General features: G+C 40.5%; 2 protein-coding genes across 9 annotated transcripts in view; one reads left to right on the top strand and one right to left on the bottom strand.

Moving 5' to 3' along the window:
* Window positions 1-484: 484 nt before the first annotated feature.
* RBM18 (RNA binding motif protein 18) lies at window positions 485-22,240 on the bottom strand. Of its 5 annotated transcripts, XR_014265389.1 has the most exons (7): window positions 22,105-22,240; window positions 19,297-19,425; window positions 12,305-12,431; window positions 9,289-9,375; window positions 7,508-7,593; window positions 2,645-4,103; window positions 485-1,202 (listed from the first exon to the last, which is right to left on the bottom strand). XR_014265389.1 is itself a non-coding variant. In XM_082467903.1 (6 exons), the coding sequence occupies exons 2-6, from the start codon at window positions 19,327-19,329 to the stop codon at window positions 3,944-3,946; spliced, it is 540 nt and encodes a 179-aa protein (XP_082324029.1). In that variant the 5' UTR covers window positions 19,330-19,425; window positions 22,105-22,240; the 3' UTR covers window positions 2,059-3,943. The 5 variants fall into 5 exon arrangements, 4 of the variants coding, with proteins under 4 accessions (XP_082324029.1, XP_082324028.1, XP_082324030.1 ...); XM_082467903.1 differs by lacking the exon at window positions 485-1,202 and having other exon boundaries at window positions 2,059-4,103; window positions 12,305-12,478; XM_082467902.1 differs by lacking the exon at window positions 485-1,202 and having other exon boundaries at window positions 2,059-4,103.
* MRRF (mitochondrial ribosome recycling factor) overlaps window positions 22,189-25,624 on the top strand; it is a 55,724-nt gene continuing 52,288 nt past the window's right edge. For 3 of the 4 annotated variants that reach the window (XR_014265387.1, XR_014265388.1, XM_082467893.1), the window contains exon 1: window positions 22,194-22,326. The gene's annotated coding sequence lies outside the window, so the exon portion shown is untranslated. Of the gene's footprint in view, window positions 22,327-25,624 lie in introns of all 4 variants that reach the window. The other variant, XM_082467894.1, reaches the window with a different exon arrangement.

Raw genomic sequence — 25,624 nt, 5'->3', positions numbered from 1 at the left:
AAATGGAATATACTTTAGAGCAGCGGTTGGCAAATTTTTTCCATGAAGGGCCAGATGGTAAATATTTTAGGCTCTGTGAGCCATACAGTCTTTGTTGCACTAAACTCTGTAACTGTAGTGGGAAAATAGCCATGGACAATATGTAAATGAATGGACACGGCTATGTTCCAATACAACTTGTGGATACTGAAATTCAAAATTCATCTAATTTTCATGTGTCACAGAATAGTATTCTTGACTTTTTCCTCAACCATTTAAAAATGTAAAACCCATTCTTAGCTTTGTGGGCTGTATGAAGAGGGCACAGGCCAGTTTGCTGATGCAGCACCGGACTAGGATTCGACCTAACGTTCTTCCATTAACTACATGATCCTGGCCAAGTCACTTTGTCTCTCTGGGTTTGTGTTTTTTCCATCTGGACAGTGAGGGGGCTACTTGGGATGGCCTTTCAAGGTCCTTCAGTTCTCAAGTACCACGATTCTGATTTTTCATCAACAAGTATTTATTAGGCATCTATACATACCCGGCATTGTTTTCAATGTTGGGGACATAGCAGTGAATAGAAGCTCCTGTTCCCATAGAACTTACATTCTAATGGAAAAAAAAAGAAAAAGAGAGAAAATGAGTTTGTATACGATGTTGGGTAGTGATAAGGGCTATTTAGAAAATAAAGAAGGGGAAAAGGATTAGGAAGTGACAGGGCTGTGGTTTTAGAAAGGGAGGTCAGGTAGCCTCTTAGACATTGACCTTTGAATGGAGACTTGAACAAATGAGGGAGTGTGGGCTCTGTGAACAGCCAATGCCAAGGCCTCGTGGTAGGAGCTCCCTGTACTCAAAGAATAGCAAGGCCAGTGTGGCTGGAGCACAGTGAACAAAAGGGATAAATAGGCTGTAGGGTCAGGCAGGTTGTCAGCGACAGGTCATTTAGGGCCTTGGGATTTAGGTCTTTGGATTTTATTCTAGGTGTGATGGAAAGCCCTTGAGAAGGGAATGGCACACTCAGATTTGGAGAGGATAGCTTTGGCTACTGTGGAGGCAGGGAGTTAATTAGGAAGGTACTGCAACAGCCCAGGCAAGAGATGACAATGGCTTGAACAAAAATGGTAGCGCTGAAACGTGGTGAAAGTGCTTGGATTCAAGATTTTTTCTTTGTTTTTTCAAGACGTATTTTGAAAGTAGACTTGGCAGGATTTGTTGGAGGACTGGGTAGGAGGAGCAGAAGAGAAAAAGAGAAATCAAGGATAAATATGATGGAATCAAATCATGTTTTAGGAACATAATGATTACATAAAGGAAATATTTAACATTAACTTGTAAGGTAAGAATTAATCCTATTCTTTTATATAGTAGTATTAAAAAAACACAGATGTATTTGGTGATTTAGAAATTAACTGTACATACCTTAATAGACAAGGGACAGCTCTAGAATACCTGGTTTTAAAAACTTTGGCTGTTGATTTTTGGTATGTTTTGAAAAATCTTTCCTCATGTGATTCTTTTCCCTAATACTGAGATGCCAATTACAGAAAATCAACTGGGTAGGGTTATAGTTTGCATTTGATAAAATAGGAGCTGAGATTAAGAAGATATTTCCCTCAGTTCTTCACTCTTGTATAAATCAAAATTGTGACTTAATTTTAGCAAAACAGTAAACCAATAAATAATTTTAAAGTACAGGTAACTTCATAACAGTTGACCAAGTTAACACTTATATTTTACAAGCGTTTCATCAAACCGCTTTCAGCATATTTATGACACACACATTTATTCTTTTGAAACCCCTACTGTGAAAGAGGGCCTAAGCACATTATGATACTTCAGGGGACTTCCATTAACAACTTCTTTTCAAATAGATTTATAGTGAGAACAGCTAGTCTCTTTTCTCATCTCTAACAGAAGTAGGCAGGCAGAAAAGGTGGACAGAACTGCCTCTGAGGTCTGAGAAGGCACTTAGAAACAGCACCCCGCCTGGACACACTGGCCCACGTCCTGAGGGGAAACAAGCCTCCCCGAGAGCCGTGGTCTTCACTGCAGGAGATGGACGAGAGAAGACACAGCCGCAGACACTGTCTTGCATTTATTCACACAGAGGAATAAGAATCGGTACAAATAACAAACATTGCTTTAAATACAAATAAATAGCTCTGGTTTCTAAAGGAAACAATTCTAGATAATTCAAAGTTAAGTATTTTCTAAGTTCCTATTAAAAATAGAAGACTATTTTGCATTAAATAAGTCCTACTCCACCATAACTCTCTGAGGACTTAAGGGTAAAACGGTGAATTCTATGCTCTCAGAAGTCACCAGAAAAATGGGAGATAATGCTCCTACCTCCCTGACCTATCCCCCAAATGGAAAGAGAGTTACTTGCATCTTAGACTGAGCTCATAAACGCAGGAAGTATTTAACATTTAAAGATATCTGAAAAGTTTTACCTTGGGAAAGGTGATAAGAATTTCTCTGAACCAGTTCTGTGAATTCTGAAACCTCACTATGCTGAAGTTTTGGTTCAAGTGTCTTAAATTCATTTATGCTCATAGGAAGACTTAAGTTCCTACAATGAAAGCTTCCTCCTGCTAGGAAAAATGACGGTAAACAGTCTGTACTCACTAAGAGTGGCACGTTGGGTAACAAAATGATTTACCTGGTAAAGAAGCAACGGTGCTGCCCAATGAAACAGTCTGTCAACCTTGCACCAAAATGACCAACCAACACTGCCGACAGAAACACAATCCCAAATCTGTTGATTTCTTTTTCTTTCTCTATTGTTATATTTAAAATGTTCACAGAGGCAAAAAATATCCGGGGAGAAGTAGGTTCTACACATGAAGAATCGTTTTAAAGTCATGCAGTCTTTCAAGCCTTTAAAAACCACATAAAACATGAGGTCATTACAATCTCGGTGCCAGAGCAGTGCCTGCTCCATTGACTTTCTGTGTCCACTGCATGTCCCCACCTCACTCCGCATAAGAGAATTTGATTTCTTCTACTCAGACCTCTACACAATTATTAATAAATAATATGTCTGTTAGAGATCAATATAGCAATGTTTAAGTTTTCAAAGAAATTTTGCTTTTCTATTTAGATTGACCATGATACAATTCCAAATAGAACATCCTCATGCTATTAAAAACAATCTCATGCAATAAATGCAATTTTAAAAGTCCCATATTCATAATGACATTTGGTATTACAGAGGCAGGATTATTTAGATTCTTAAAAAATGATTCCAGTAGAAAAACTGGATTTCCAAACAGAACTTCCATTGTGGTATAAAATGCTAAATTTCATTCTACAGTTTTGTCAATGCAAACAACTTTTTAAGATACACACGTTTTCTGAGTTGGGATTTTGAAACAATAAGCATAATTCTTAAACAATTACCCCAACATTTGCTCAGAGAAACAGCTCTTTTTGCCAAGAACCTTTTCTTTTAGTCCAGTTGGAGGGATTTCCATAGAGAATTCTGGAACAGCAGTTCTGAACATGATTCAAAAATCTCTCACTTCCTTCCCTGTCTTTTACTTCTTCTTTATGTTGTAAAGACACTTGAGTACAGAAAAATGTTTTTTTTTTTTTTAAGATGGATATTAATAACTTAAGTTTCCTGATTTAAATAGTAACATTTTTTATGTTTGCCTTTCTCTCTGGCACACTATATAATGTTTCTGGAGTTACAAATCCAAACAAACCAGTCAACTAGAGCATCCCAGTGTTCAAATCACAGTTTTGGATACAATCCTATTTATTCTGGATGATGCTCAATTCCACACATACTTCAGGGGAGAAACATCCATAAGAACATCCAAAGACGTTATGTTACCAAATTCTAACATGTGACTGTGCTCTGTCGGATAGTACCATTCACAGCTACAAGCACAAAGGCAGAGGATTTCAGGTGTGGAGACCAATTTGCTTTTGCTGTTATGGTAATTCATAACCATCATCTTCGAGACTTCCAAGCTGTTCTAGAATAAGGCGTAGTCCTTTTTTTATCTGGTGGCTTGAAGTAGGAATAAACAGGTGCTGCTGGATACTCTGCATCTGGGTTTTCTGCCATCATTTTCAGCTTTGCTTCAATGGCTTTTATCTTTGCAGTGACACTGGAAAAAGGACAGCAGAGGATCAGAGTGGGTACATTCAGAGAATACCTGTGTCTTTCATCTTCTTTGTGCCTCTTAAGCATATCAGAGTAGCAACAAGATATTCAAACACAAACATGCAAGCATTTCCTAGAAAACACATATAAAAACAATTAATGTTCTCATTTCAGGAAAGAGATCAAGTCTGGTCCCTCTATTAAGTTTTTTCTGTAAGACACTGTTAGAAGTACTTTGCATATTGCTACATTTAAACCTCAGACACCAACACTGATCAGCATCTTAGTGTCTGTAGATAGTAGGCACTCAAAAATAATTCATGTAGGAATTCAAAGCAGAGTCTGGAAGAGATGTGTACACTCATGTTCATGGTAGCATTGTTTTTTTCATGGTAGCATTATTCACAATAGATAAACTGTGGAAGCAACCCAAGTGTCCATTGAAGTATGAATGGATAAGCAAAATGTGGTATATACATATGCTACAATGTGGATGAACCTGGAGGACATTATGCTAAGTTAAACAAGCGTTAAAAAGTTAAATACTGTATGATTCCATTTACATGAGGTACTTAAATGAGTAGTCAAAATCACAGAGACACAAAGTGGAATGGTGGTTGCCAGGCGCTTGGGGGAGGTGGGAATGGGGAGTTAATGTTTAATGGGTGTAGAGCTTCAGTTTTACAAGAGGAAAAGAATTATGGAGACAGATGGTGGTGCTGGTTGTAAATTATGAATGTATTTAATACCGTTGAACTGTACACTTAAAAATGGTTAAGATGGTAAATGTTATATTATGCGTATTTTACCACAATTAGAAAAAATGGAAGAAATGATTCACGTAGGTTATATTCTTCACTTTGCAGATAAAGAAAACAAGGCATAGAAAGGTTAACTTGCCCAGTGTTATACCGCTAGTGAGTGGCAGAGTTGAGATTTGAATACAATTGGACTCCAGAGCCATACTATGAGCTATTATACTGTACCACCTTCTGAATCACTAAATAATAATGGAAAAAAAATCCTGGAACTCCTACAAAGTCCCTGTTTACTGACAAATGTGTGTTTAGGCTATCATTTACAGAGTGCTTACAATGAGCCAGGCAGTGGCCCAGTATTTTACTTATATTGTTTCTAATTCTTGCAACAATATTGCAAGGGTTTTGATCCACATTTTACAGGTAAACAAATGCATAGAGGTAGGGATTCACCCATGGTTCACACAGCTAAGAAATTGTGGAGCCAGGATTCAAGCCCAGTTTATCATCAAAGCCCTTGCTTTTTCCTCTCCATTAGGTTGGGAGCTGCGTAGCCATGTATTAGAGAGAAGGGGTGAGGAGACATTGCAGAAGTTGTGAGGAATTCCCTTCTGATCAAGGTCACTGCTATCCCTGGACCAGAATGCAAAGCACTTAGGCAGAGTATTTTTTGGCCCGCGGCTCCCTTTATTTTCCATTCTGATGCTGTCAATGGTCTACAGCCCGGGACAGAAACTTGGGAGGGAATGTGTACATGGCCTTTTAGAGATCCTCAGAAGGCATACATCTGCACATACTCATGATTTTACACCGGCAATGTAAAATTAAAAAACTAAGTTGCAATAAAAAAAGAACCCTGAGGTCGCACTGAGATGCATTCCAGCACCTTTTTCCATTAATGGAAAATTAACAGCCAGCCATTCATTCTGTATGAGTCACAGGGAAAACAACCTTCTCTAATTAGGCATAGATGTTAATCGAAAGATGTAAACTGAGGTTCTCTGGATTAAAAAATAAATGGAAAACACCAGGCTAGATTATCTAGTAAAAAGAGCAAACAGTGAAAATAAGAAACTAAAGACATGTTCACTGTACCATGGAGATCACCAAGCATAAATGCAGTCGTCCCTTCCTAACAGGAGTTAGATTTATGAAAACCTTCATGAAACCAATCTGTGATCAAGGAGGTTTAATCTCATGCGGGAAAATAGGATAGCCAAAATAAGTTCCCAGTGAATCTACAGAAGTCATTGGTTAGGGAAAAAAAAAAAAAAAAAATTGGGAGTATAAAATAAAGCAGCACAAAATTAAGAAATATCAATGATATTAGACAAATTAGTTGACTATAAAATTAATTTTAATTTACCAATTTTATCGCTCCTGAAAACATTTCAGGATCACCTTCCCCTGCAGTTTAATGAGATGCTTGTACATCTGTTTTGTTTGGTGCAAATATACAGGAATGTTTTTTTTTCCCTGTCTGGCCCTCTGTCCAAATAGGCATCACTTTCCTGACTTCGTGACATTGTTGATTTCTTTTTTTTTTTTTTCATTTTTATTGGGGTATAATTGATTTACAATATTGTGTTACTTTCAGGTGTACAGCAAAGTGAATCTGTTATACAAATATATATATATCCACTCTTTTTTAGATTCTTTCCCCATATAGACATGTTGATTTCTGACCCTTATGGAACACAAATGCTCTTTCACACATCTTCTTCCCCTCCCCTGGAACAGGCTTTAGAACAGTAGTCCTGCATTTACAGCCTGGAGTTTCTTTGAAGCAGTAATTAAAAGACTGAATTTTGAAGTCCAGTAAACCTGTCTTTGAATCTGGACTCTGCTATTTGCTACCTGAGTGATCCTGGCCAAGATATTTTACCTCTCTAAACTTCAGTTTCCTCATTTGTAAAGTGAGTACAACTGTACTTTTACCAGAATTTTTATAATTCAATGACATACGGCATGTAAAGTGTTTAGCACAGAGCCTGCTTCATAGTAAGCTCAACAAATCCTGGCTTTTGTTATTGTTACCATTTCTCCCTCGGCTACGATGCAAGGTAAACCCCTCTACTTCTGCTCACCCATCTACTTAACTTCCGCTTTCTCTACTCAACCCTCAATTCCTTCTGTTTTGAATTAACTCCAAGGAAGGAAATGATAATTTGTACTTACTAGAACCAAAAGTGTTATATTTGCTGAAATGGTAGATAAAATTAAAGTGCTACAAACCCAAACTGTGTATAAAGGAACTCGTAGTTGGGGAGGAATTTGTGTATAATGACAAACGCTGAAGATAATCAAGGCCTTATTAAAATGCCTGTTTTTATGGCAAGGACTGAATCTGATTTACCTCTGTATTCCCAGTGCCAAGTATAATGGCCGGTACATGGTAAGTACACCCAGCCTCTTTTGAGTGTATGAATTCTGTAAATGGCTGGTACACACTCTTAGGGGTGTGGGAGGAGGTGAAATGTATACATTCTGGAGACTAACTGAACACACTTCTCAGCGTGTCAAAAGTTAGTAGATTCCACTCTAAATTAAGAGTCCGAAGGTTTACTAGAACCGGAATGAAGGTTAGAATGAAGAGATGGCTCAAGCTCTTGCATACCTGCTTGCGTCTTCCTATAGTACACCTCCTTACCTTAGGTTAGACTGAGCGGGCTCAGTGCTTGAGGATGGCTCAAGACTAATTGGAAGGACCTTATCATTCTTGTTATGATCGTATCTCTGCAAGTAAGAAAAAGGCAAATTACTTCACCTGGGCAGAAACCAGCCCTCTACTGCAGGGCATGTGTTCAGAAATCCTAATCCCATCAGTGTATCGTTAGATTATTTTTCGACAATCTTAGGACTGCTTTATGCTTAGAATTAATGTAGACGTCCAGACAGTTTTGGCCTAAAAGTTATAAACTGAGAAATTTAGAAGAGGCTTCCCATCTAGCCATTAGTCCTCCTTATTTGGTAGGGAAAGAGTTTCAGCCTTTAAATTCAGATGGTACAGATACACAGCAGGATTGCCCTCTCACATTCTTATTCTGTCATACATCACCTCTCACAATATTTATTTTGCTTTATTCCAAGCACTTTAAAATTTTGCTAGATTTTTGCAAAGTACCAACCATAGCATTCAACTCTTAACAGATCTAAGTGGAGAAGAAAAGTAGTAACAGCTTTCAGCCACTGATATAGAAAACATTCTCCAGGAAGAGTAGTTTATTTGATGTCACATAATTATATACTTCTTTTAAAAGGTAAATACAATATTAAAGAGCAATCGGGAGCCTCTGGTGGAAAAGACGTGTAAGAGAAGAGAACTGCAGGGCACAGAGATTCTCAATGAAAGAACGAAGGATGATTTATTTCTCTTGCATGTCTTTTCAATGAGATGCAGAATGAGAAAATGACAGCCAGTCTGGCAAATGAGACTTGATTTTCTTTTGAGTAAAAAAGCATTTGGTAATTCTCTTTGCTGTTTCTATTTTTAAAGGCAATGGGTCCTAGAAATTGAGACGGTTCTGTGATTACCTGGAACACTCATAAAGATCCAAAGTGTCTGAGCTCTGTTTTTCAGCTTGGACACTGAACTCAAATGTCTTATTTCTGTGACTCTTTACTGGGAAGCTTGTTGGGTACAGTCTCTGATCAAAACTCATGCTCATTTAGCTAAAGACTGAGGCTCCAAATCTAGTTGTCACATATCTTTTTGCAGGCAGCTCTGTAAAGACCACACTGCAGGAGGAAAAGAATCAACTTTGGGAATTGCTCCAGTGCACATACTTCACCTGTGCTGGCTGTAACAGAAGACTGTTCTTTTTTTTTTTTTTTTTTTTAAAGCGGTTGTAGCTTTTCCAGTGCACTTTCCCAAGAGAACAACTAGGAGATGAACCTGGCAGTTCACCACTGCTTGGGCCTTGGAGTCAATACAGACACTGCAAAGTCCCACAAATAACTCTTAAAATCTCTGGAGTAAGGAAATGTCAGTGCTTTAAGCACTCTTACAAACTACCCATTTCGCAAGCATTTAGAATAAACAATTCAAACTCTCCACAGAACTGAGAGGCTGGGAAGAGTCTAACAACGCCTAAAGCAACTAATTTTAAAAATAAATACATTTTTTTCCTCCAAAGAACCCCCACCAAAAAAATGATAGAGGTCTGAGTATACATATCAGTCACATGGAAGAATCAATCAAAAACAGAATCTGTGGGTATGCGGAGAGAAACGACGAAGGAACTTAATCCCTCCTGAGATGTTTCTCAAAAGAAAAATCTGGCAACACACATGGTAAATACAAGTAGGAGACCAGAGTATGGCTGTTCCAGATGTGCAGAGGCTCGGATGCAAATGGGCAAGTGGACAACTGTCTTTCGGAAGCTTCAGTTAGGACGAGCTGGCGCTGTCTTTCTAGCCTGCTAGACTTACCTTCGCTTGCGCGTGTGCCCATCGCACCACCAGCTTCTTGGACAGAGCCAGCTTGCCATTGAGACACTGGATGGCTTGTTCTGCTTCCTGTTCGGGAAAGGGATTAATGTTAGTCAAAGATTCAAATGCCTCACTAGCTTTGATGGCTGAATTTCTAACTGTTTTGTTAAACAAGTGGCAAAGGGTTCACAAGAAAAAAAAAAAGGCAGAATAGTAAAAAGGGTATGAGTTTTTGTAATCTCAGTCATACAAAAATTCAAATCCTGGCTCTGCCACTTACTGGCAGCGTAATATTTAGCAGGTCAGTTAATCTCTCTGGATATTATCTTTTTCACCTGTAAAATACGGACATTGCTTGTTCCTCAGTGGTCATGAGGAGTCAAAGAGCGCATGTAGAGCACGGAGCATATGGTAAGCACTCAACCAAAGTCAGCTTATTAGCTGACTATTGTGTTGCCTATTGGGTGATACCTTTCTACATACTTCCGTTAGTTACAGCAGCACCTACTATGTCAAGAAACTGTACTCCCCCAGGGACTCTGAAACTATATCCTGGACTAGGGCTTATACTCCCTGAATTCAAAGGATATAGGAGTGAAGGAAACCAGGCCGGAAAAAGCAGGAGTGAGTCAAAGAGACTACGAGCAAGGTATCTCTGTGGGCCAATCTCTGCACCTGGTTTTCAGAGCCAGAACTTCCCTGACCCTTTCCCCATCAGATATAGGAGCAATGAAGTTGAAAGGAATTCCTGAGGCTGGGTAATAGGCACTCTAGGACATTCCCAGGAAGCCTGGCTGTACTTTTCCATCCTGCCAAGCCTTCTCTGCTCCATTTGTATCCATGAGGCATTCGGCCAAGCGTAACCCACGTTTACTGGGAGTGAAGAAGCCCTTAAGGAACAGGAAGAGGAACAAGGAGAGTCCGAGGCTCAGTGTAGGACATTCCAGTCTCGTTTTCCCAGTGACTCTCTTATTCCTCTGGATCCTGCCAGCATAACATCCAACAAATATCTGAGTACCTACTATGTGTCAAATATTCATCACTGGCATCCTTGCCTCACTATGGCACGCAAAGTTAGAAGGACAGATGAGACATTTTATTCTTAAGTTTCACTTAGTGAATTAGAATTTACATGACACTCTCCATTAATTCTGTAGCATCAACAGTCATAAAATGCCAGCAGGTGATAAATGTTTTAAAAAATAATTTCCCGTCTCTGTAACTTGTTTCAAAATTCATGTTTCCAACAATATTATTAAATGCCAAATGTGTTTTCATATAAATTCTCACCTATTCTCTCAACTTCCTAAAAGGTAAGGAGGGTGTGTGTTTTTAATCCCCATTTTTAGATGAAAACTGAGGTCAAAATAAGTTAAAGAGACTTGCCCAAAGTTAATAAATAAAAGAGTCAGAAATAACAGGCTTTGTGACTTCGAGTTTAGTGTTTTTAAACCAGCATCTATCCTCAACATGACCACTGATTTTAGTTGTCTGTAAACATCCTCAACGTGCTCTATCATTAGGAAAGAATAAAGTATTTTAAAATGCTAACTATATAGAGCACATGTTCAGTTCCCTCAAAAAAAACCTTGAACAATTAGAACAATAATGAATCACATACTGCCTATCACATTTGCAAAAATTAGGGGAAATTAAAAAAAAAAATCCCCAGCACTGTTAAGGACAAATGACACTCTCAGACAGTCTCAGAACATACTGATACATCATTTCTTGAAGGCAATTTGGCAGTCATATTACGAAGAAAAATTGTGGCCTTTGTTGACACCACTCCATTTCCATGAATATAGTAAATATGTACATAGGGCTAAAGAGATGTTCACTGCACTGCTGACACATGTGGAGATTAGCTAAGTAACTTACCATATGTTCACAGAATAAAATATTATGCAGTCATCAAAGATGACACTGTTTAGTTTTTAAACTGAGGTCTAAATAATAAAATGTATTATAGATATAGATCAGTGAATTTTTACATATATCTACAGCTACACCAGTGAAACCACAATATGACACAGAATGTTATCTTGATGTGTATTAGATGACAGAAAAAATTTTAATTTACTTTCAGTGGTAAATAGGATATATGATTCTGTTTGTGTGTTATAAGCTGCACGTTTTTTAAAAAATTGTGTACATGTGTTTGTGTGCGTGTGTATGTGTATGTGTGTATGAATGTGAAGAAAGAAGAAGGGACTACAAAGATATACAACTAAATATTAAAAACAGTGATTATTTCTGGGTTTTAGGCTGATAAATGAAGTTACTTATCTATATTTTCATCTGTAAGAAACAGGTATCACTTTTACAGTAAGAAAAACATCCAAATACAATTATTATTAATAAAACAGTAACTAGGCAATGTTCTCACACATGACTAATAAAGTTATAGAGTTATAAGCAGCGTCTCCATATTTAATAACATTCAAATTCAATTCCTTTATCAATGCATGACCTCTCCAAGGACTAAATTTTAATCCGGATACATGGATACATCACGGTTGAAGCTGGACGTTCTCTTTCTCCGTATATATTCAAATTTGTCCACATTTATTCTGAGACATTGAGAAGAAGCATACATTTTTAAGAAATAAAAATAAAAGAGAGTTTGTGGGCGGCTCACCACAGACAGGGAGGGCTTCTGCACCACGGGGCAAAACTACTGAAAGAAAAGGAGGCTTGGTTGGCCAGCCACTAAGGGAACAAACACAAGAGAACAGGGAGGATCACGTCCATGTGCTTAATGTGGGCATCCCGAAGCATCTGGTCAGAAAAGTAGGTCAGCTGCCTGAGACTGCCAGCCTGGGGACGGGAGACTTGGAAAGCTGTTCACTAATTCAGTTTTTACCGAGGATCTCCTTTAGGACTCAGAGCACAGCACACAAGATGAATCCGACATGGCTCCTGCCCACAAGGAACTGCTATTCTAGTAGTCAAGAGGGATGCACAGATAATTATGAGAGCATAAGTACTGGGAAAGGGGGAGAAGTTCAATTACCTGCTTAGTTTCAAAGTTAACGAAACAGTACCCTCGAGGCTGTCCCTCCAAAGCACCTGACTTGTGGAAGAGGAAGTCGAACTGCTTCACCGTGCCAAACCTCTGCAGGAGCTTGAGAAGGTGGTATCTATGGAGAAAGAACAGCCCCTGAGACACTCTGGGAATTTGGTCAGCCTGCGAGATAAAAGCAGGAGATAATTTACCCCAGGGATAAAATCTCACATCACTGCCCCCTGCCTTCCTCCAAACTGCCGTGTTAGTTTATTTGGCAAACAGAGTTGTTTGCCTCTATTTGGAATGGGAACTAGAATTGTCATGGCTATGCATCTGTCCAACACAAAAATACCAAACAAAAAAACCACACCTAGCAAACAGCTGTCTGGCCCACAAGCACCATTTGTTTTTCTTTTGGAGAACAGCTCAAAAATAGTGTCGATTTATTTATTTTCGATTTCCTGGCAATGAAATAGTATTTGTGAATAACTACAACTCCATCAGAAACACACACCCACACTCCAAATGCAAAAGCCAACCCTACCTCAAAAATAAACAAAGTAACACATATACATTCACACAAACAAAAAAACAATCCTGGAAGACTTCCCCGTTAGCTTTCACAGTTAATCATTAGCCCCAAATTGCACTTGAGACAAATTCTGCCAAAAGCCAAACCACAGCTAGTGGCACTTCCGTAAGTGCTTGAGAGTTTCCATCCCTGATGTGACCGAATGACAGGACAATGTGGAACCGCAACGTGATGGAGGCTGGTGTCACACAAGGCAGGGGAACCTGGCCGGTCCTATAAATCATCCCACTGCAGGTAACTACCCAACCTCAGTTGCTTCAATATGATTTATGCTCTGGAGTGTGGCTGAATAAAGAATCTAGCTGGCCAAGGAAGGCATTTACTCCTGGCAGGAGGTTTACCCCAAGCTCTTGCTTGCCACTCTGCCCCTCACCCTCTTCTTGGATTCCTTTCTCTAAAACTTACTTGGTTTCTATAGAGCTTTTAAGTTATTCAAACAGATGTGGCCTTAACAGGTTGCTGTGGCCAATCTCAATTCCGACTTCCTGTCATCTGATGTGAGGGTGAGACAAACCAACAGCTCTCCCGTTTCCTTTTCCTTTGGCCTTCCTCCTGGCATCCTCCACGCTATTCAAATGGAGTCAAGGCTTTCTCTAAACAATGCTGTCCCTGTGATACTAAAAAGGTATCAGCCCACATGCTAAAACTGTTATTACTGGGAATTCTACCCCACAGGGAGTCAGTAAAGCTGTCTTCACAGCCACATTTATATTCACATTGTTTTCTAGAAGAAAACTCATCAAGATTTTATTCTTGAGTAAGGATCTCCTTTGGGAGGCAGAAAGATATGAAATGGAGCATAAGCTACACTAAATTTGAGACTAATGCACATCAACAAGCAAGCCCATTATCCTGGATCAGGTCCTGACACAGTGGAGCAAGGAAGACATAACACAGGTCTTATACTGGGGCAGGGTGCAAGGATCCCAAGGCATACAGTGGATATTAATCTGGCCTTTAGATCTGTTTTGAAAGAGAAAACAACCATAACGCTCTAGTTTCCGAACTCTCAATTCCTATCACGATACCTCAACTGCTGGTGAGAATGAATGAGGTGATTCTTCAGGGGAAAGGGAGACACCTAAAGTGCAAATTTCTGGTTTTACTTAGTTTTCTGAATATGCTTACAGCAAGGGTGGGTCTCTCAAGTGCACAGACAGATGGGCTAGAAGAATCTCTCTCAGGGTCTTTAATTCACAGCTGCATCTTCCACTTAGTATACCCATTCAAACCTCAACACTGCACCAGTTGCCATAAATGGTGGGTCAAATCTGTTTTTTAAAAAACAACCTAAGGGCTACTGTGGGCCGGTCATCTTTTCATTAACTCCATTCTGCTTAATAGCAGGAAGGTAAGGCGATCGGCATTTCCTAGGAAATGAATTTTAATTTACTCAGGGAAAGAAAAAAAAAAAAACTCCGACAGATTATTCTTTGAAAAGCTAACAAATGCGTTCTGCCCGAGAAGTGCGACCTTAAGATTCCAGGAACATCTGCTTAGGTCCGTGTCTTTCAACTGCTCCAGGATTTCTTTCCTTGTTTGATAATTTCTTGAAATTATCGGAACACCGAAACAAAAGGAATGAAATGTTTACTATTTTGCTTCCTGGAGATGGGGACTGCAAGCTCTGATAGTGAAAAAAGCCTGAAGAATCTTGCTTTCACATCTGCAAGCACTTTCATCTGCTGCTGAAGTATGGGAGAGCTCACTACTCATCAGAGCCTTGCTTCACTTAATGAAAACGTGGGCCCTGCAGCCTGCGGGAGCCAGAGAATTAGTACACCAGTCCCATACATATTTCTGCAACATAATCAGTGTTTTCTGTAATGGGTCTTTAAAATGGCCTTCCTGCCTAATGGCACAGAGGGAATTAGTCTATATGAATTAGATTAGGTTAAGACAGACACCTACAAATGTGTCAAGAATTGTAGTATTAGGCACTTGGACTATCCAAATGAATACAACTAAGTCTCTGTCTTCAAAGACCTGACATTCTGGTTCGAGGAGAGAGAGATGTAATCAAACAATTTTAAAACAGTGTGAAGCTTGCACACAGAGGTATGTACGTGAGCACACAGATGAAGAGGACCACCTGCGCAGGGAAGGTGGCAGTTAGTGAAAACCCTGTGTAAAGACATAAAGGTGAAGAAGACCGATCCCTCGGCAGACAGTGGGGGCTCTTAGACAGTAAGAGAAGAGGCTGAAAGGCAGGCAGGGGACAGGCTGTGAAAGATGTTGTGTGCAGGAGGGAATCTTAATGTGATGTTGTAGGTACTGGGAAGCCAACGAAATGACATCTAAGATTCTTTTTAATGCACAATTTGTTTCAGAGAAAATTTTTTTTCATAAACTTACAGAAATTATTATGTGGTGGGTCTTTATGTTCTATGCCTTATATGTTTTTAAATGGTCTTACTTTGTTTCAAATATAAATAAGCGAATAGTAAAGGCTGTTTTATGCAAATCAAAGCATGAGAAGCAGCACAGGTCATGGAGGAAAAACAAGGAATGGGCTGAGAGGGAAGCGGGGGCGTCTTCAGGGGGAAACACTCTGTTCTTACATGCTCATGCATTTATAATCCCTTCAGTTTAGCTCTGAAAGTCTGCATCAGAAGGACATTTCCACCCAGGTGGCTCTCCATTGCTTTTAAGTTTACTTAATACACGCCAGTCCTGACCTCCTCCTCTCCACAAACTATGCCTCTTTCCAGCTATTCCGCTGGACGGTGTGGACATGATTCTTTTCCATTTCTCAGGCAAGAGACATCAGGATCATCTTTAGCTCTCCACTCCTCTTCAGTCACCTTCTTCATCTCGCAGACTCCACCCAGTGGCCTCCAAGTTCACTGTCTCTATCTAGGTGATATTAATGGCAGGTCCGCAGCTAATCTTCATCTTTAGTCTTTGCCCCTCCTGTTCATCCTAAATACTGATGTCTGATTTTCCTACTAAAACATCACTTTCATGATGTTGGTCTCCTGCCAAATACCCACGAGTCTCTTCTACGTGAAATTCAAACTTGTCTGAATAAATTTTATAGATCCTGTCTTAATCTGATAGCATTCTCTCTCTCCAACTACTATTTTCATTATCGTTTAGTATTCAACCTCCCCTTTAGTCAAAAAGGTCTTCCCGATATTCGACTCATCCATAACAATACTTCTTATTCCTACTTATATTCCTTTATTTATGATTCACCCTCCATCTAGAATGTTCTTTCTTTTAGAATTTCTACTGGCTTTGTTCTCTCTCATACTTCTCCTTATGCATAACGCAGTGGCTATTAATTTGGCTTTCTATACAGCACATTTAATATTTAAAAAAGAAAGCAGTATTAACCCTTTCAGAAGAAACCATGGTATGGAAAATAGATGTCTAAAGACATTAATTTGTTCAGCTTCTCTATTGACGGCACTAGTAATGGTATTTAAAGTTGTTGTTTTTACTCTTACAGTTAGACTGGGTCCCATAACATTTAAAGGAAGTCCTTACAATGAAAAATTTAGAATAGAATACTTCAGGTTATGACTGTCCAGTTACATGGATTGTTAGAATATTTGTGCAAAGAGCCCTATATTAGGTGCCAGGAACTTAGTCCTATCATTAACTACTTAAGTGAACTGAGTCAACTCCCTTTACCTTTCTTTACTTATAAAATAGGGAAATGTTGTCTGTTCTACTTGCCTCACAAGATTGTTACAAGCTTAAATAAGAGGAACTAATGAAATATTAGAGCTAGAAGACATTTCCAGAGCATTTAGTTGAACAGTCTCACTTTATAGGTAAGAATTATGAGGTACAATATAGTTGAAAGGAATCCAAATATAGTGGAAAGAACACAGGCTTGGAATCTGCTACCTCCATAAATAAGAGTATGTCATCATTCCCTTAAATCCAGATCTCTAAGATCTATTTAGTTATACAGATATTCCTGGCATGTAACATGGTCCTAAAATGGTCAGTATTGCAACTACAAACTGAACAGAGTACCAGGGTGCTAGGCAGTCAGTCAGCAATGCGTATTCTGTTGAGAAGAGGCTGATGGACATCCTACTATAACTTGAGCACAACTCAGATTAGTAACAGGCCCACACACACATAAGATGAATAGAATTATTATGAAATAAACTTTGAAAAACTGAGTGGAAAAGGTTTTTTTCTTTAAAAAACTTCTGTCAAGAGTCATTAGAACTTTAGAGATTTGGATTCAAATAATATTTTCTGAGATTGGACTACAAGCTGGGTACACATGTTCACACAAGTTTCATCATGTAGCCCTTCAATGTTTGGGAATGACTGTATTTTAATAATTAGTCTAGGTCCATCGTTACCTACATCTTGAAAGGAACAGGATCCAGAAGTTTACGTACTTCAGAAACTTGGAAGAAAATCACATATTTCTACAAGATGAGACCTACCTTACTATATAATGTTAGGTTTCTTTGCTGTAATTAAGTAAATTAAATGAAGTAACACTATGCATTTCATGCTAACCATAAGCTACAATTGGTGGTTATGTCATTAAGAAGAAATTTAATAAATCAGTTTGTTTATCGAGAAAATATTTTAAGACAAGGAATCCATAGATGAACTACAGTAGAAATGACCTCTGGTGACACAGAGGTGGGAAGTCACAGGTGGAGCCAGCAAGGCCCTGATCTGTAGTCTAGTACTGGATGTCCACCTTTGTCCTGGTATGAGAAGAGCAGAGATACCAGTGGGAGAGTTTTTGATTCCATGTTCCTGTTAATGCTCTAACTAAAGAAAACATTCACATACTCCCACTTATGACATAAACTGAGGTGGCAGATGCCCATGTGAACCTTCCTGTCAAGCAGCAGGATACAATTATAACACGAGTATCATTACAGGGCACCGCAGCTACAACAATGAGCATTGTTTCCTCGCTCCAGATTTCCATTCAGACAAGAAGCGGTGGGAATGGAAGCCACTCTTGGGAGCATCCTCTCACAGCCCGGGTTTTAGATGATGGAAACAGCTTCTCTGTTTAATTCCCTCATTAACTGAGAGCTTGGGCAGGTTCACACATTCATCCTCAAAGCCGTAAGTCATAAAGAGAGCCAAAATAAATGCACAGTCTATATTTAAGGGCCCTCGTGACCAAGGTAACATAATTAGGGGGCAACACACCTTAAATACCATCATAATTTCTAGAGGGACCCAACAGTGTCTGCACTTAGCCAATTTGAGCTTGAGCAGGTTTAAGGAACTGAACATTCTGTCATGATCCTGATATGTTAGTTTACATCTCTTTCCTCTCTCATAATCCCAACCCTGCTATACACCTCCTCTCACCCCAGACTCCAACAGGCAGATTCCCTTGTTTCCTCTCTCCTTGCTTTTAACACTATTCCACAGGGAATAACTTCTAGGACCGAGGCTGTAACCCATGCTTGCTTTAAGCGTTGACCCCAAACGGCTCAATCCACTCACGCTTGGCTATCCTGCCACCAACCACCGCCTGCCCCTACCGAACAACTGGGGGAAGGAAAAACGTCTCAATTCTCTCTGCTAAGCAATTTCATTCCACTATAACATCCACAAAGGAAAGAGTGGGGAGTCGAGACAATTCAATTAGCTTTGTCACCACGGACAAGGCACTTCCACCTCTTGGGTTCCAGTCTCCTCTGCTGTAGGACAAAACAGCTGGAAAACCTCAGAGTCCTTCAAGGCTGCTCCACGAGTCCTATCAGTGATTGCCAAAGAAAGGGCGACTGCTGCCCAAAGGCACTGGGCATACCTTGTCCTCCCTTTAATCAGAGCAACTCTGAGCTTTTATTTTATATCTAGGTTCTGTACTTTAATAAGACAAGGCTCCTCAGATTTAGAAACTCTGAAAACTGCCTAGCATGGCACTTGGCACACAGTAGGCACTCAAATCATTTAACGAAATGAATGAAAACCAAAGTGACTGGGGTATCTCTAAGATCCCTTCTGACTTTCCTTGGTTCCATGGCTGCTTAACATGAATTAGAGTCAAGTGGTACCTCTCTGCCTTTTTGTGAAAATACTGATACTTCTTCTGCTTGTTCCTTCATTTTGGGGAACGAAAGTATGCCCATGGCTGGTTTTAGGAAATAATTTCCTAGTCACTGGGTACAAGGATTCAAAATAGTTGAAAATTAGGAGAACATCTTAGGCAAGCAGGAGAAACAAGTAATATATGGTTTAAAGGGTATCCAAGTCTGTGTCTATGCAGTAGAAGAGTCCAAATGTAAGAAAAATGACAAGATGACAGGCTAAAACAACATATTCCCTTCAAAGATAATTAAAACATAAATAAAAGGGCCAAAATATAGCCTATATCCCTTGAAAATGCTTCTGAACGTCCTCACCACAAGCATCCCAATTTTGTAGGTAATGAATTAAAATATCTTAGACTCACTCTGTGATTTTGGGGTCCAGGTTGCCAATCCATAACCGGTGCCCTTCCTGTAGGGAACCCTCCGAAAGGATGGATGCATTCTCCAGGGGAAGAGTTTTGGTTTCTGCTTCCATCAATCTCTACGAAATACTAAAGGAAATGTGAACATTCAGACAGGAAAGGAGCAACATGTTGTGAACATGAGACTTCAAATTCAATTCAACAAACATTTATTCAAGGAGGGCATGCCCTGGGCAGTCCTTCAGAGGCTTCAGTTATTCCACAAACAGGGCCCCAGCACCAGTTCCCTTGGGACAGCTCCTCCGGCAGCCAGAGAGCAAAAGCTTCCATTTAAGGTGAAAGGGGCGTGGTTCTGTGTGTAGAAACTAGTTTTTCTCTTCTGAAGCCAGAGGCGGACTGGGCAGGAGGCCAAAGTCTCTATTACTACATGATACTCCAGTTCAACAACCGTCACCCAAAATAAGCCTTGGAAACCACCAGAAAGTGAGTCTTAATGACACTTAAGGGTATGGGTGGGGAAGAACAATAATAAGTAATCAATTAGCTATTATCATGTCTAATATTTTGGGAGACACTGGGAAGAAGAGACTACCTTGCTCCGTAGTTATTCCAGTTCCATTATTTACTAGTTCTGTAACGGTGGGCAAGTTACGTAACCACTCTGTGTCTCAGTTTCCTCATTTGTAAAATGGGGATAATAAACAGCTATGCAGATTCACTGAGTTAACACACCAAAAACATTAAGAACAATAAACGCATGGCACCTAAGAAGCATTCAATTAATTTTAGCTTAAACTATTACCGACTTAGTTCCTGAAATGTCTCATCTCACAGCCACAAAAGGAGGATGAGGGTTACGATGGAGACAGTAATGTAACGAGCAAAAACCTTGCGGTCAGAAGGCCTGGTTTCAGATTTTGGCATTTCCATTGGAAGTCACTTCACTCTTAGCTTCAGTCTCCTCACCTCTACCTAATAAACCTTGCCCTGCTTATAACTCAGAGTTGCTGAGAAGACCAAAAATGACACAACAGATGTAAAATAAAGCTTTAATGTATAATGTGGTAGAGGAAGAAAACTAAAAGGGCTGGGAAGATGGCAGGCTGTGACAGACTTCAGAACTCCCTGCTAGAGAAAACATGTCCTGTAAAACCAGAAGTGCCTCCGAGATCAGTGTTGCAGGAACTGTGTCTTAGTAACAACAGCTGACATACTGAACACTGCCATTACCTCTTATTCAACTCAGCACAGCTTACACAGGCTAGCACATAGCAGCCCCTAAGGTAATTGTTTGTTAAATGTGTTTATCTACCTCCACACATGAGGGTATTTTTCTTCCTCTCTCATTCACATGTTCAATCTGTTCCATAACGTGAAACAAGCAACTAATAACTGCTAAACCCTGGGCTATGTGCTGAAAATAGAGAGATGAACAAGCCATAGCTCTTGCTCCTACTTCCTGGGACAAAGGTAAAACAGGCATAAATAGAATCCCAGGTGTGGAAACTGGAGAGGAGAAATATTTTGTCCTTTCCTTTCCTTCTACTTACAGATCATTCATTCAAAAAATGTTTATAGAGCCTCTATTTTCCAGGCGGTGTCTAGGTACTGGGGACCGAGCAGTGAACAAGCAAGGTCTCTGCCCTCTGGATGCTTATATTTGGAAGAGGGGCAGGACAAGACAAAAGCAAAATAAATAATCAAGATGTAATTTGTGATAAGTGCCGCAAACACAGTTAAGCAAGGGGATTTGACAAAGTCTAGGGATGGACTACTTTAGAATTAGTGGAATGGGAAGACCTCTATAGGAGATGACATTTGAGATGAGACTTGAATGATAGAATCTTCTGATACTAATACCAACAGGAAATAGTATCACACGAGGGAACCATTTTTAGTGGGAAGAGTGCAGGATATGGGGCCAAAAGATAGGCACTCAAATCCTGGCTTTTGCACCCAGTTATTTTGTGACTTTAGAAAGTCATGATTGACCCTTAAGTGTCCCGTCCTCAGAAAAGCTTTCCCTAATAGAGCAGAGCATCTGGTTAGTCTCTATGACAGCTACCTTTTTCTTTCCACATAATACTAGCTCAATGTGTCACATACTATTTTATCTTCTGTTTCCCTCACTAGAATGTAAGTTACTGGAGGGCAGGGCCTTACCTATTTTGATGATTCTATTCCCGGCACTTAGTACACTGCCTGGCTCCTGGCTGGTACTCAGTATTTACTGAATGAATGAATGAAACAAGCCACTTCCCCACTCGGAGCCTCAGTTTCTTCCTCCTTCCTACAAAAGGCATAATTATCCCTATCTCAAGGGTTGTTATGAGGCTTAAATATGACAATACACGTGACAGCTCGGCACAGCACTTTTTGAGGAACGGTAAAGTGTGGTAAGTGATCAAGATGCCATACGACAATCAAAATCCTTTGGGTTCGCAATGGCGACAACCTCTTATAGTCACAGAATTCACAAAACGCTCCCGCCCACCCCCCCTCCCCCGCTGAGCTACAACGACCCTGGAAGCCACGAACAGTCATTTGGGGAAACTGAAGAGCAGAGAAGCAGGCGCTTGTTCCTAAAAGCTAATGGTAACGGTGGGGTCAAGCCTGGAATCCCGGCTTCCCGATCCCTGGCCGCGAATTCCCAGATGCGATGGGTCATTACTCGGATTGTTATTTCCGGGCCAGCAGCGGGACAATCCGGGGCGGGGCCTGAGAAGCCGTCTCTCTAGGGCAGCCTCCTCTGGGAGCCCCTCGCGGGGCCGGGGCTAAGGTGCAGGGGCTCGTCGCGGCCGGACTCACCTCGTCACCTCGGTGTAGTCCCCTCGGCTCATGCCCCCAAAGCAAGCCCCGACTCCGCGGTCAGATGGCCCTCTAGACGCGTCCACCTCTGCGCCGCCAGCTGCCAGGCCGCCCGTGACGCACTACGCCTGCGCCGCCGGCCCGCCCCGTGACGTCACGACGCCCGCGCCGCCGCCGTCGCCACCGTCGTGCGAGTCTTCCTAGTAGCCTGGGCGCTAGCTGGTGAGTGGCCTCGGCACGGCCTCGAGGCGCGCGCGGGGCCCGGGTGCCAGAGATCTCTACTCAAGGACCTCTGGGGGACTGAACACCCGGACGCGTTCCATTCGAATCCGGCTTGACCTTTTCGGCTGGGGGCGGGACCTGCTGATCAGAGCGAGTCTGGGGGCGGGGCTCATCTCATCAGCTAGGAACTTCCAGGATGGGAGGCGGGGCTTACTAAATAGTGGCAGCTACTTAGTAGCTTGCTACCTGGCTGGAGCATTTAATTTTCATAACAATCTTTTGGGGGTAGGTTTTTCTTTTTTTATAGAATTAAGTCCAGACCCTTTATTTATTTATTTTTTTGGCCGCGTGGCATGTGGGATCTTTTCCCCAACCAAGTATCGAACCCGCGCCCCTTACTCCCAGGGGAGTAGGTATTTTTAATCCCCCATGCTGGAGAAAGGGAAGCGCAGAGAAATAACTTCATCAGGGTCACGTGGCTAGTGAGTGATGGCGCCCAAATTCCAAAGCCTCAACTTTTAACCATTACTCTGTGCGGCCCAGTGGCAAAACAGTTGTCATTTGAATAGCCCTTCTGTATCTACAGAGTGCTTCTGCATCTCTTATTCGATCGTCCTGATAACCCTGATAAATATTATTGTCATCTGCAGATGAAATTGAGGCCCAGAGATTTTGACCTATCGAAGGTCACATACCTAGGAAGTGCTGGAACCAGCACTCTTTCCCAGGTCTTCTCTAAGTTTGATGCCTTTTTCCTGTCACCCCACTGTCTTGCATTCTCAGAACCTTGGAGAGCTTTATAGTTAGAAAGAATGAAAACCTAGTCTGACCCTTCGTTTTATAGTTGAGGAAAGAAAACCTAGGTAGAAGAAATGACTTGATACAAGTCTCAGGTCATCAGCAGAGCTTCCACAAGTGCTTTTTGAATACAGGGTAGTTATGAGTCTAAAAAGGATGGCTGGCAGGGAGTGATGAGATAGGAATATTGGAATGCAGCCCTCCTAGCTCTTAGGCAAAAGCTCTTTCTCCACTTGTTAAAGTGTCTCATCCTTCCTTTGGCTGTGCCAGGGACATGATCCTGCATAGAGTCAGATACTATAAATGCCTTCATATGGCACTGAATTTAGAGAACATGCCCTATTATCTCTAAGTGAAAAATCTGGCAAACCAAGAGATAATGGAAGCAGTGGGAAGTAGAGCCTAGGACCTACTGTCTGAGGCTTAGATTTCAGTTTTGGTGCCAGCATCGTGACCTGGAGGAAGGACTTAATCTTTATAGACTTTGGCTCATGGATTCTTCACATTTATTCAGTGTCTCCTGTGTTCAGGACTGTGGTAGGGACTGGGGATGCAGCCGTGAACAAGACAACCATAGATTAGTCCTTGTACTGCCTATAGTCTTACGGAGGGAATTAGACAATGATCAAATAACTACACAAATATTAACTGATATTGTTAAAGTAAGTGCTATGAAAAAGTACAGGGTGCTATGAAAGTGGGCTATAGGACGTTTGACCTGTTGGGCTAGAGGAGATAGCCAAGGAAGGCATCCTCTGAGGAAGTGATGCTTAAGCTGAAATCTGAAAGGAAAGTGTGCGGTAGTTCATTAAAGAGGTGAGGGAAGATCATTCCAAGCAGATTCAACAGTATTTTTGAAGACCCTGGAGCAGGAAGAGTATTCAAGGAAATGAAATATCAATTTGCTTATTTGTAAAATGTGGGTGATTATCACAACCCTGGTTACTGTGAGAACCAGGTAACACGTGAAAGTATTTTATATAAAACAAGGGCCTGCGTGTGTGCACACCCACATTTATAAAAGTCTACGTATCATAAACTAATATACAGCTGGATTGGTAGAGGTTGCTGGGACAGTGGATAAACCAGGACTTTGTGTTCCTCATCTATTTCTTTACAAAATTAAAGTGCACCTTCTATGAAAAAACAGGAAAATTCAAGTTTTGAGAACTTCGACTTTGGATAAAGAATTTGTGCTTCAAGTAGTTTTTAAAAATGTTTCAACAGTTGGAAAAATAATGCCAGTAATTATACTGCCTTATGTACACAACCTAGGATAGTGGTTAAGAGCACAGACTCTGGAACAAAAGTGCCTGAAATAAAATCTTGGGCAAATTATTTATCTTGTGCCTCTGTTTCTTTATCCGTAAGATGGTTATAATAATAAGTACTTATCTCCTAGGTTATCATGAAGCTCAAATGAGTTAATATATACAATATATCACTTAGAATTGTTTCTGGCACATAGTTATCACTATATGATTATAAGCTATTGTTTCATTATTTTTGTTATAATTACCTTTTTAAAGGCTCATTAATATCACCATGAGAAAGTTGCAGTGGAAACTGTAGCTCAGAGAGGCTGATGATCTCCCTAAGGTCACACAGCTAGTAAATGGGCAGACTGAGATTCCAGTTTAAGACCGCATCCAAAGGTCAGATATTTCCTGCTGCATTTTTTTTTCTGAATGTAGGTTAATTTTGTTGTATAATACTTGGGCTCCCATAATGGTTCCTTTCCTCGACCTTACTTCTCTGCTGAACTGAGTGTTAATATGCATGTTCTTAAGGTAAAGGGTCCAAGGGATTGCCTTTATTGACCTTCCACTTTGAAGTTTCCTGACTTCTGTGCAATTAAAATCTACGCCTTAAGCATTTCAGCAGTGTGGTTTATTTATAGAGTCGTCTTCCGGTTCACGTGTACCGGGTCTGCTTTTGGGTGCGTTTTCTGTCAAAGGTTGTTTATTTCTAAACCATTTTGATTTCCTGTTGCTTTGTGGATTGGTATTGTGACCTGCAACAGGAACACCAGGAAACCTGTCTTAGTGAAACAGCCAGATTGAGACCCTGTAGATTAAAAAAAAAACACACTATATTATACAGCCATATTTGGATATAAGTGTGGGTTAGGCATTGGCTATATTAGGCAAAAACCTAGATATAGAAACCTCACTTAGAGGCACATTTCTGTGAACAGTTTTGCTGCTACAGGGCAGAACTATTAGCTCCATGCCCTTGGTCAGTGACAGTCTCTTTGAGCCTCAGCTTCTACATCTATAAAAAGGAGAATATTATACTATCTTTGTGGCATTTTTGAGAGGATTAAATGAATAATATGGGTAAAGCAGGCAGCCCAGGCCTGACCTCCATTAATAGTAGGCATTAATAATGTAAAAGGGGAAAATTTTTTTTTTTTTTTTATCTAGCTCTGTCTTTACTGACGTCCACACACTCATCACTGACATCTAGCATCTCTTGCTATTAAAAATTACATCGGGAG

The sequence above is a fragment of the Balaenoptera physalus genome, assembly GCF_965194825.1.
Source record: "Balaenoptera physalus genome assembly, chromosome: 7".
Lineage (NCBI taxonomy): Eukaryota > Metazoa > Chordata > Mammalia > Artiodactyla > Balaenopteridae > Balaenoptera > Balaenoptera physalus.
The sequence above is the reverse complement of the archived record's forward strand: the minus strand, read 5'-3'. Positions and strand labels throughout refer to the sequence as shown.